Genomic DNA, 13,086 nt, shown 5'->3' with positions numbered 1-13,086 from the left:
CAAAGTACTGGGAAATCCCGGAGGACAACTTGATACAGTCTGTAAGAGAAGAGAAGTGTGATTTGGGATAAAATGTGTTATCACAGCAAGACAGTGATCCACAGCATATGGCCAAAGCTGCACAGAAATGGTTTCAATACAATAAAATTAATCTTCTGTAGTGGCCAAGTCCAAGCCAAGACCTCAATCCAAGTGAGAATTTGCAGCCGGACTTGAAAATAGCTGTTCGCTCTTAATCCTTGTGCAGCCTGGTAAAGCTTGAGCAATTTTGCAAAGAAGAATAGATTAAAATTGCAGTGTCCTGGCGTACGAGGCTGATTGAGAGCGATCCACACAGGCTCAATACTGCGACTGTCGTGGTTTCTCTCTGATGTCCGTGATGTGCAGGTGAAGGAGAAAAGTCTGTGACACTGCCAAAGGTGGACCATCTAAATATTGACTTAAAAAGAGTTGGATGCTGATGTAATCACTTATTTTCTGTTAAACTTTTTTAATGAACTGGCATTATTTTGTAGAAATCTGTTTTCATTTTGACATTAATGTTTTGTTTTTTTAAATTCTTGCCCCCAAAAAAGGCCAAATTATTTCAATATAGAAAGGCACTTAAAGGGGGAAATTTCCAACTGGGATGAGCACTTTATAGACAATGTTTTTCTGCAACTTCATGCTAGATGGTTGAAATTCAATTCTTGTGAAATGTTGGTTGCCTGATATCACTGTTTAAAGTGCAGAGCTTTGAGCATTACTGCACATGCTGTACATTACAAGTTCAGAGTGATTACATTTATAGTAGATGGCAAGTGTGTACAACTGTACAGGTCAGGTCAGCTGTAAAGTAAAGTGTAGGTGAGGTGTTTGCTGTTTACAGAGGGTGCGGTTATTACAGTCATGCTTTGTAGAGAGAAAAATGGAATTTAGAATGACTATGCATGCAGCAGACTGTGTGTACTCTACATTTCTTTCTTCTGTTGCTTTAATTCAAACATGTCAGATTAAATGGTCTCTGGATTTTGGTTTTGAAACTTTTACACAATGCATTCATAAATTAAGATGAAAGGGTTTGTTTAAACATTGAATCCAGTTTATTTTTGAGGACAATTTTAAATTTTGAAGAAATACCAAGTTGCCATGTCTGAAGTAAAACAAGCAGTCAACATCTTGGTTGAGATTTTTTTTTTAAAATCTTAATACTGCAAAAATAAAAACATGGATTCAGATAGCCAAGGGATTAATTCTGTCAGCCTGGGGATTTCTGTTTAACTATTCTTCCTCAGAATCAGTTTCCAGTTTGAACATGTATGACTGACTACAATATACTAATATGTGGGAACAGATTATCTTGACTCTGTTTGAGTTGAAGGTGAGTTCGTTTGTTAACCCTTCATCATCATTCTGCTATGTAGGGGACAAAACGACTTGTTTGTCTTTCTGTAAGCCAATCGCACAACTAATGACGGTGACTGATGAGGCTGAGTTACAGAACAGATGTAACCTAACAACTGGAAACTGGGAGTTGCTGACTGAATGAGATGGAATCTGTAACCTAGCTGGAAGAGAAACCAAGCTGAAAGCAGAGGAAAACATACAATGGCCAAGCTTAATCTAACTAAAGGTAAACCCCTAAACGAGAGGCTCAGTGGTCGCAGCTTAGTGAATTGTATATTTTTAAAAAGTTGAATTTTATCAGAGCATTGCTTTTTTTTTGTGTAGTTATAGTTATGCTGACTTTATAGCAGGCTGCATGTGCACACCAACAATGAGTTATTAGACTAAGAAATACTGCATAATAAATGAATAGGATTTCTTTGTTTGGATTGTTTGTTTTTTTTGTCTGTGAATGGGAGTGTTTCTAATTATAAGATTAGGAGGGATTTAATTAAGGGTGGAAAAAGGAGGTCTGTCTGTGAACTGGAGAGGAGGCTTCTCTGCACCAATTTTTTATTTTTTTGGACTGTGCCAATAAAAGTTAATAGAATTACGTATTTAAAAAGCTGTGAGTGCATCTAAATGTAGAAAAAAATACAGTCTATATAGACATAGTTCAGAATCAGTATACTTTTTTTTTGGTGTATTAAGGTTAAAAATTGCCTCCTTTGGGCAATAGTGACCTCTGCTCTGTACTGGTTCTGTCCATGTAGCTCCAGGTTTTTCAGGGTAATCAGTGATCAATCAATCCAATCATTTATTGTAACATAGCCACATATGGCTGATATGAGCTGCTTTCCTGGACAGTGATTAAGCCAGGAGTCATTAAACAACAGCCTACGGCTATTTCTTCACTACCTGTGTTAGCAGACAGCCTCTGCTGTCCATCAGTAAACTACATATCATCCAACAGTTTGCACTCACAGCACAATTTAAACTCAGAATTCAGCTAAGTTACACAAATATTGCTTTAAAATTAGTACTCTTGTTGGATTCTTCAATATATTAACCTTTCACAAACAGCACTGAATAAAACTCTCATCGAGCCAAATAACTTTTCAAAAAGATCCTTAATCTATGTGTAACCGCTGAGAAGTCCTGCTGCCCTCTTTGCAACAAGTCTACCACACACATGCAGGTGTTCAAGCAAAAAAGGCCAACTTTCGTGACTGAAATCATACATTTTCTGTAGGTTCCATCTTATCTGCATCCAGTACCCTCTCAGCATGAAACTGATCAGTTAAATGAATAAACAGTAAAGCAAGACTGTAAGCCCGAGGACAGTGTTGTGAGCCAAGCAGTCAAGCACAAAAAACACAAGTTTAAAGTCCCCAAAAAGGAAATATTTATTTTACAAAAGTAACTTTTACAAAACAAATGACTAAAGGTAATTAAATCACAGTTATAGGGCCCTTAAAAGAGGTCAAGAAAATATAACTTTACGGTGAATAAGACTGACAAAACCTAAACACCAACTCAAGTAACAGACCTGCCAGAAGAAGACACTGGCACAACATATGTAGTGATGGATCTGACCACATTTAACACACAGGTGGAAACTATATACACAATAAATAAAACTACCTAAATGAAACCCTGATCCCCCCCATTATGTAAAAGCTCTTGGTTTGGTCCTTGAAAGGGCCTTCAACTTAAAGCCCTGCTCCACCTTCAGCCCCATCTTTTGTTTGTCCAACCAGGAAATGCCATGCAGCAGACAGGTAACTCAAACGAAGGAGAAATAAATTACAAAAAGCAAACAGCAAAATGATGAAAAATGTAAACTAAATGTGTGTGCTAATTAATCAATTTTAAACAAACTGTGTGTTATCATTTAAATGACTGCAACACTGAATAGCTCAACATGTGACAATGGTGTTTGTGGGTGAGTAAATGCTGCAACCTTTTGTGCGGCTGTGGGCACGGCCATCACAGATGGAAACACAATTTATAGAAAACTACTGCAGATGTTGTAGCTGGCTCAGTGTAAAGATAAATGGCATTCCATATGGACAGGAATTTCGGTGTTTTAACAAGAAAACATCTACTATTTGAAGTGTATTTGGATGCCGGGCATACACGTTTGGGGTGCTACTTTATAGAGATTAAGGAGGGGAGCTTTTTTCTCCGCCAACAAAAGTCTACACATAAAAATTACAATAAAATGAAAATGTTTTCACTTTTCCCAAGTTTTATCAGCCACTGTACGATATCAAATATCTTTCCCAGATTTCATCAGTACAGAGGAGGCAAATGCAGTTTATTCTGTGGTAAAAAGCTTTTTGAAAAGTCAGCATCATTTCATTGTAGAAACAATGCCATTGTTGTTCACAATCTATACATCCACAAAGCACAGCACCAACAGTTTTCAAAGGAGCTACTTTCTACTGAAGAAAAATCCCTATAGGAAGTCAGAACAATGTGGTTCCACCCATAAGAGACCCCTCACAATTCCCTGGACAAGGGCAGCCCTTCCCCATACATCCCAGTGTAACCCCCATTAGAGAGTGTGTGCTGAGATTTGAAACATGTGTTACTGTGACTGGATTCCACTGTTTCTTGTTTACATCATAGCAAAATGAAAACACCGCAGACCACCGCACAGGACAAGATAATTTTGGGGTGTTTTTTTATGCTCTGCCAAATTTAAATAATTTTTTCCTCATATTCCTCTACTAACTTCCCTCTTGTCCTTTAATCGTTTAGATAATATTTTCAGGTTGGCAACCAGTGCTACAACTACTCAAAAAGGATTTCTAAGATTAAAGCAAGGGAAGGCAGTGTGAGGTGAAATTCCACGCATTACATCACTTGTTTGATGTTATCGAATCCCAGGAAAAAGGAGGGTGTTGGTGTCCTATTACACATGGCTTCGCACGCCATCAGTCTGCTTACAATGGTTGAAGGTATATGTGTGTGCGTGTGAGTAGAGAAAGGGAAAAAAAGTTTTTATCTGCTCTTAGGCACGCATGTGGCTGCGTTACAGGGGGCTGGGAGAAGGAAGAGCCAAAGTAAATAAGCAAGGGCTTTGCTCAAATTGGTAGGCAGCACATGCATGCAAAAAAAACACAAGAAGTACAAATGAAATTAAAGCAATTAAAAACATGTTTTGTGCAGAAATTACTGTAATAAATGTGCTGAGTGTGAAAGGATACAGCAAGACATGGCAGGAAAGACACATTGTGAAAAGAAGCCGCTGGGAATCTCCACTCTGTCTGTCTTCCTGAGATTATGTAAGAGCCTGACTCTGAATGCAGCCTGAACTTCCTGCAGAATTTAAACACACACTCCCTCACACACGTGCACACACAAAGCCACCCCCGAAAACAGGCACCACTAGCTCTCACAACAAGTCAGCTTGCAGTACAGAGAGGAGGCAATGAACAGCGGGGTTGGGTTTCCTACTCTGGGGCTGGTGGCCTTGCTATGCTGCCTCAGTCTGGGGTCCGTTCAGGGGGGGAAGGTGCTGGTTATGCCTGTGGATGGAAGCCACTGGCTTAGCATGGAGCTGCTGGTGAAGGAACTCATCAAGAGGGGCCATGAGGTTCTGGTTCTGGTACCAGAAAGCAGCCTGCTGATCAAGGGCTCAGACAGCTACAAGATTCAGATCTACAAAGTGCCTTACACCAAAGTTGAGCTGGATGGAAGTTTTGATGAACTCGGGGGCTCGGCTTTCCTCAAGTCACCAGAGTTTACAGATGCGTTTGTCAATGTGGAACGTTTGATCAACTTCACTACCTTCCAAGTGAAAGGTTGTGAGAGTTTGCTGAACAATGAGCCTTTAATGGCTCAACTGAGGGGAGAGGGCTTTGAAGTTCTCCTCACAGACCCTTTCCTTCCCTGTGGTTCCATGCTGTCTCATATGTTTTCCATTCCGGCTGTTTATTTCCTACGAGGGCTTCCCTGTGAGCTGGACATCAAGGCGAACCAGTGCCCCTCTCCTCCTTCCTATGTCCCTAAGTTCTTCAGTGGGTTTACTGACTCCATGACCTTCCCACAGAGAGTCGGCAACTTTGGCATGTATATTTTGGAGATGTACGTTTGCAAAATCATCTATGGACACTTTGATGATTTGGTCAACAAGTATTTTGGAGACAACCTCACCTACAAAGGTCTTTTGAGTCATGGGGCTGTGTGGCTTCTCAGATATGACTTTGCTTTTGAATGGCCCAGACCTCTCATGCCAAACATGGTTTTGATTGGAGGGATCAACTGTGCAAAAAAAGCTCCTCTGCCAGCGGTGAGTATTTGGATAATTATTGTATCTGCCTGCATAAACAAGCATGTACTCCATCTGGATTCACTTAAGCCAAGTCATATACTTGCTTTGTTCTCAGAACAAGAAATGTTCCACCAATCAGTAGTTTTATATTGGACCAGTCAGCTACTTTTCTGAGTACAACAGCATTTTTCTAAACATTAACACCATATGTGAGAACATTTCTCTGTATGTAACGTCTACACTGATGCTTGTACAAATGTTTCTAGAGACAGTGTAGAAGCATCAGTGTTAAAACATACACAGATCATGCCTTTCTGGAGCTTGCAAAATATTGCTGTGTTGTATAAAAAATAATAAAGATATTCAGTAAAAGACAACACTTAACACTTTTGGACTGAATGTGGAGCTAAATATGTAAAATATCAGATGAAACAAGACAAACACTAGTTAAATATACAAATTAGCTTGATTGTTTATTGAGATTTACTGAGAATCGGCTCGAACGTTTGTGCAAGAACCGGTTTGTTGGATCAGAGTGTGAAATGCGAGCCAGGATAAGCAGATTTCTGGACTATGGCCTCTGTAATCTAAGAAAAGAGGGTAGTGACCCTGTTGTTTCAACAGGTATCAAATACAGAAGAAAAACGGTTTGCTGATATAAGCAAGAATAAGATTGTTTCAAGATTACTTAAAATAATGCATGATATCAGTTAGATATAGTTGCATAAATCCTACAAACTGAGAATATTTCAACCATGTTTTGAGGTCGTGTTTGTGCTCTCCAACCTCCCTTTAGGACTTGGAAGAGTTCGTCAATGGATCAGGAGACGATGGCTTTATTGTCTTCACCCTGGGATCAATGCTGTCCTCAATGCCCGAGGAGAAGGCCAAACAGTTCTTTGACGCTTTTCGGCAAATTCCTCAGAGGGTAACACTCACCTGAGAAAATCACTTTACTCACCTAGTCTCCTTTCAATCCATTCAAGTCACTTTTAGCATACAGGTGTTTATAATCTTCAAATAAAGCACTGATTATTACACAAGCTGCATCTTTACAAGCACAGCAAGCGTTTTCACATTAGCAAGGGATTATCACAGTCTGCTTGTATGCTAATGCTGCAATCAGGTTGAGCCTTAGGTCGACAGCTTTACTGACTTTACCCTGAATGCATGAGGAAAAGGTGGCCCTTTGACGCTTTTTGGCACATTGTTCTAATGATCACCTGAGTAAATCACTTTACACACTTAGGTTGACTTGTGCTCAATACAATGAACTGACTTTGATTATACTGCTATTTATACTCTTCAGATAAAGCACTGATTACTATACAAGTTTCAGCTACATGGGCTCAGCAAACATTTACACACTGGCCAGAGTTTTACACTCTGCTTATAAGCTGAAGGTGCAATCAGGTTGACCCACAGGACTTTGTTCTCTGCTATGTCTTGCCATAAACACAGCCATTTCTCCATTCAGTATAAGTTTTCATACTAAACATTAACAATGCTGGTCTGTATTTATGTTTCAGGTTGTGTGGAGATACACTGGCGTGGTACCCAAAGATGTATCCAAGAATGTCAAAATTCTGAAATGGTTACCTCAGAACGATCTCCTAGGTGCGTCAAGTTTTACACGAATAAACCGTATTATGTGCAGCTGTAATATCACAGCGTACAACCTAAAGAAAGTCTTTTCTGTTAAAATGATCTATAAGTAGTTTGTGGCAGACTGGAACAGTAATTGTGATTTTTTTCTGTGCTCCTCAGCCCATCCCAAGGCTAAAGTCTTCATCACTCATGGAGGGACCCACGGTCTCTATGAAGGCATCTGTAATGCTGTGCCAATGCTGATGTTTCCACTTTTCGGGGACCAGCGAGACAACGTACATCGCATCGTGGTGCGTGGTGTTGCAGAGCAGCTCACGATATATGATGTAACAAGTGAAAAAATAGTGGCTGCACTAAAGAAACTAATCAATGACAAAAGGTAAGACAACTGCATTTTCAGTTCATACACACAATCACTGAGGTGGAATATGGAAAACAATGAGACCACAGTGTTTGGGAAGCAAGTTCAGATAACCCTAAAAGTTTTTTTAACTGGCAAAAAAATTACTGTTATTTGTTAAAGCTGGAGTGTGTACAGGAATCTATCATTTTTATCATACTTTTCCACAGTCACATAAACCCCTATAACAGGACCTCTTATCTGGCCTGTGTGGACCTGTACACAATGTTCCTATTGTTCTTTTGTTTGTGTTGCATTTCAAAGGTGCCCTGTGAGGTTTTTTTTTTGAGCACATTCAAAACTTTGATCTAGTAGTTGTGAAAAACACTAAATTGTACTTAAATTATACGTATGTATTATATGGTACTAAAGCAGACATTCTGCGTAAATTACTTGAAAAATTTGTCAATATTAACACCTCTGCAGACAGAGAAAGGTCTTAGGTGTTATATATTTACAGTATAAACAGTAGCAATTAGTTTTACTAATGCAAGGTGTGTGATATAAAGATGCTCTTTTGATGAGTAACGGGAATCCATACAGTCTATTTAACAAAACCTAAATTCTCCACAGTTATAAGGAGAGAATGGTGGACCTGTCTGAGACACACCTGGACCGCCCCGTTCACCCGTTGGAACTGTCCGTTTTCTGGACCGAGTTCGTCATGAGACACAAAGGAGCGTCACATCTAAGAGTAGCTGCACATGACTTGAACTGGTTTCAGTACCACAGCCTGGATGTCATCTGCTTTTTAGTCTTAATTCTTGTAACTGTTTTGTGGGTGTCGCTGAAATGCTGCTTGTTTTGTGTACGGAAGTGTTGCAGAATAGGAACTGCGAAGAGAAAATCTGAGTAGTGTTTCAATGCAATGAAGCTAAATGATGATACACTGAAGAGAAATTTTAGCCAGATGTGCTGTATGTGTATTAACATGTGTACGTATGTGTGTATGTAGTGGCTCAGCTAAAGTGCCATTAATACATTGACTTTGACACATGTATAAAATGATGGTGGCAGTGACTGATTGGAGACATCCAGCTCTCCTTTATAAAACAAAATTACAAGCAAATAAATTTTGTTTTTTAACCTCTTGGTCTTAATTTTTAATATTCCCAACATGTGAATAAAAATGCTTGAGTATACGGTACAGACATCTACATTGAAGTTGCTCCAGCTAGTGTACTCCTGTGTTTTCAATCTTCTGGTTTTTGGAAAAACAGCTTTACTGGTTGCAGGAGTTAATTTCTGGGTTACTTTGTGCACAATATTTTGAACTTTTTTTTCTGTAACAGCGCTTTTTCAGGCTTGTAACACCTTTTTACAGCTAGGTTCATATATATTTGGGCATTGACACCATTTTCAGCATTTCTGCTCTATACACCACAACAATGAATTTGAAATGAAGCAATCAATATGTGATTTAAGTCTTTAATTTGAGGGAATTTACATCCAAATCAGGAGAATGGTGTAGACATTACAACAGGTTTAGATGTTCCCTCCACCTTTTGAAATCCATTGCTGTGCTGTACAGAGCTGAGGAAAGCTGAAAAAATGTCAGTGTCCAAATATTTTTGGACCTGAATGTAGCAGCCATGTTGGGTGGCTGCACTTCTTGCAAAGGAATGATTGCATTTATGAACTTTGACCTTTAATTGTGAAACTTATCACTTTATTACACACAGTTTAAGCAAACGGATAATGGAACAGAAGTGACTCGATTTTGCGAGTCACAGAATATCAAACCAATGTGTCGAGGTGTTCATATCTCATGCAAACAAAAGCTAACAATAGCAGTGAACAAGGTTCTTCAGAGAATGACTGACATAAATCTGGCACTCTCTAGTTAAGGCTACTACACTATTTGTTCATTTGTCACGACTTAGCTCCAGATGCATCATTTATAAATAAAAATGTCATTACTTCATAAAAGCTAAATTGAAATCTCAACTTGCTTAACCAAGCAATTGACTGTTTCTTTATATCAATATCTTGTGCAGTTATTTCCTAAAGCAAATGTACTGCATTGAAGCTGATAAATGCAGTCACCGTCGAAGTGTGTCAGTGAGTTGTAGAACGGGGTTGTTAATACAAGTAGCCTCTGAGTGCTGCTCACTGTTATGTACAAAGAAATGCAGCTCGTTTCCGTTTCATCTGAGACCCTCTGGTGGCTGTGAGTTTGCTGTCAAGCAAAAAATGTGTTGATGCATCATCTCACAGCCAATTATTTCGCCCTGGAAGGATGCTGAGGAGTCCTCACTTTTTATTTTCTACTCTGATTCCACCTCCTGGACCATAACAGAGCAGCCAAAAGATGTTTTCAAAGGTCAAAGCTGAACCTACAGCTCAGTCTGTGCTTCATTAGCAGTGTGCAATCACACATCTTTGCAAACTGCTTTCCAGTTAATGAGTGAGGAAGAAATTATGTCATCTTCGGAGCTAACTGGTTTATGTTCACTACAGTAAAAGAATCGTGGCACTACCGGACTGAAATTTGCAACATTTCAGACAGTGACAATGAGTTTTAGATTAGTTAGAATATAGAACAATTATCCTGCTTATTGATACTGGCTATTTGTTATTTTGCATGACCATTGTAGTCTCAGAATTCTATACATTGCTTTTATTAATATTACAGCATTTATTGATTTGAATACTGACATGTGTCAGGAGCCCAATATATCTTTAACTTGCTTTTCTTCTTTAGTTGCTCCTTCACGTAGCTCAGAATACATTGACGCATGCAGGCCTCATTTATAGAAGTAGGAGACTAAGCAAAGGATTTAACCACATACACTCGGGTAAGAATAAAAATAAATACATTTAAAAGGCAAAATGAGTAAAAAAAAAAAAAGAAGCTATTAAGAATAATCACAATATTCTAAATTAAAAACAAATAAATTGGCGAAGAAAGCTACACGATAAAGTTAAAAACAACAACAAAAAATTGCCCCAAGGACAAAAATAAGTCAGGCATTAGATTGCTCTGCATGTTCCAGGTTCCAGGTGCACAGTGAGTAAAACTAGATTTTCCAAGTTCAGTAAAAACAGCTGGCATCTGGCACATAATCAAATTGTTTGAGCATGTTTAGTGAGGGCCCACATCAAAAGACAGCAATGAAGTAATCTAAATGGTGCTTATCTCACCTTACATGGTGGGAATGCCATTCAACCTTAAAATAGAGCTCATAATTAGTATTATTATCACCTATAATAAATCACAGTGCATGGCAAGACAAAAGGTTTAAAGGGGTAAGAGTCAAAGCTAATGTATGCTCGTATAAAATGTCAGCATAGTCCAGTACTGATAGAAGATTTACCTCATTAACCCTTTTATATGAAGTGCAACAGAAAACATGATTTCTTCCTCTAAAAATGTCATAATCTGCAGACATGTTTGGTCACATGGTTTAGAATTTTCGAAACTACAAGATACTTTCACTCCAAGTCTCTCCCACTTTGTGTTAGAAAGCTGCAAATTTTGTCAGACAAACAGTTTTTTTTGTTTTTTGTAATTTTGTAGTCTCATAAGAACATGCTGAGAAAACAAGTAAGAAATAAACTTTAGTCAATCCAAAGTGCTGCAGCAGTCTCACTTTTAGAAGTCACTCTCACTAGTCTAGTGGTTGTTTTCAGTCTGTGGTGTGTCCACACTACAGCAGCAGCAGCTTTTCCTGTGCTGGTTAGCCACTCTGCCCACCTTGTAGCGTTTCAGGTTGTTAGTAGAAACTTCTTCATTTCTGTAGTATTGTGCACATCTTCCTGTTCTCCAGGAAGCTGCTCATAGGTCTCTAAACAAAGGTTCTGCATTTCACAAACTGCTTAAGTTTTAAATAAAAATGTATAGCTTGAACTAAACTACATTTCAAATGTTTCCATGGATTTCATTTCACCTATTTAACACCAAGTGATGTGCTTTAACTCATTTACTCAAAATAAAACCTTTTTTTGTGCCAGATTACCTGCTTTTGTGCAGGGACTAGAAGCTGCAGATGTGACAGCTGACTATGAAAAGTGTTCTCTTACTTTCATCAATCGCTCAATTGCAAATCCACCCTCAAAACAGGGAACAACAAAACACTCTCATAGCAACTGAGAGACAATCCTCAATCCTAGCTCAGTACTAAAAATAATAAAGGCTGAAGAAAATGTGAAGATTTCCACTGACTCTGTCCTACTAGACAACCATCTGCATTGAAACAAACTCTTATTACTTCTACATATGTATTTCATATCATACATATTTCGTCCATTGCAACATTAATGATAAAAGTGACTGGAAATCACTTTTATCTAAGGTAAAATAAGGTAATGTGTACAATACATTGTTCTGTCTGACTGTCGATGGAGACAAAAAATTCAGAAAAGACAATCCACACAATTCATTATGTGTTATAACTGGACCTGATACTATAATCTATCCTGAAAAATACTGACAAGTCAGGATCTTACAAGATAACTTCATGACCAGGCAAATCAGTGCATATTAAACATACAAAACTGCCCTATAGCTCCACCTAGTGGATGGTGGAAACAGTAGAATACACTACACATGGGTTGACATAAAAAATAATAAATAAATTTGTTTAATAGCACTCAGACAATGGGAGTATATATGAAAACTCTTTTGAAGTGGATTAAAAAGACATGATTCATTCAAATTCCAGGACGAGTACTGACTGAGTATTTTAAGTCATAGAACTCCCCTAACTACAATTTTTTGTAATCTTCTCTCAAAATATCACACCAAGGTGCACAAATCCAAAAAGAGGACAATGCTGACCTGCAGACATCTCCACCAGACAGGCCTTTAGCTTGTCATTGTTTCATAAAAAGCTTTAATAGTCAATTTAGATCTGTATAAAAACAAAATCAAAGCTATTTCAGACAAGAAAAAATACTGGGGATGGAAACAGCCATCATATTTGTGTGTAAGGTTCAGACTTAGAGGTGTGAATGCCTTTGTTTGCGTTGAGGTTTTATGGCCTTAATACACAGTTTCGGTTTCTTTCTTTTTAACTTTCAAAGGAATATCTTCCATTAGAGTAAATGTTGTGACCAGACAACAAAGAATCTGTAAAATATGTGAGCAAAAAATATTAATCTAACTGTGACCTTATTTGATATTAGAGAGGCCAACCAAACATCTGATCAGAAATCTGATTTAACTTCATTATTGTTTGCTCGAACATGAAAACCACCATACCACACTAGTGTCACAACAATTAAATGATTGCTGTACACAACACACACACCAACACAGACAAGAGGCTGACAGTTTTAACTATCTTCAGGAAAGACATATTCATCTCACAATAGGGTCGTACACAGGCTGCAGTGAGCAAAGTGTGATTTGCTTGTGCAACATCTTTGACACCAGCCCACAGGGTTTCCGTTGGGGGAGTTGGAAGACTGACAATAAAAGGTGGTAGGG

The 13,086-nt window shown here is 38.4% G+C and overlaps 1 protein-coding gene across 1 annotated transcript; it reads left to right on the top strand.

Annotated features, from left to right (window-relative positions):
• The first annotated feature begins 4,729 nt into the window (after positions 1–4,729).
• LOC110950845 (UDP-glucuronosyltransferase-like) lies at positions 4,730–8,741 on the top strand. Its single transcript, XM_022193654.2, has 5 exons — positions 4,730–5,665; positions 6,444–6,575; positions 7,177–7,264; positions 7,415–7,634; positions 8,229–8,741. The coding sequence occupies exons 1-5, from the start codon at positions 4,805–4,807 to the stop codon at positions 8,509–8,511; spliced, it is 1,584 nt and encodes a 527-aa protein (XP_022049346.1). The 5' UTR covers positions 4,730–4,804; the 3' UTR covers positions 8,512–8,741.
• Positions 8,742–13,086: the final 4,345 nt, after the last annotated feature.

Source organism: Acanthochromis polyacanthus, chromosome 14, assembly GCF_021347895.1.
Source record: "Acanthochromis polyacanthus isolate Apoly-LR-REF ecotype Palm Island chromosome 14, KAUST_Apoly_ChrSc, whole genome shotgun sequence".
Taxonomy (NCBI): Eukaryota; Metazoa; Chordata; class Actinopteri; family Pomacentridae; genus Acanthochromis; species Acanthochromis polyacanthus.
The sequence above is the reverse complement of the archived record's forward strand: the minus strand, read 5'-3'. Positions and strand labels throughout refer to the sequence as shown.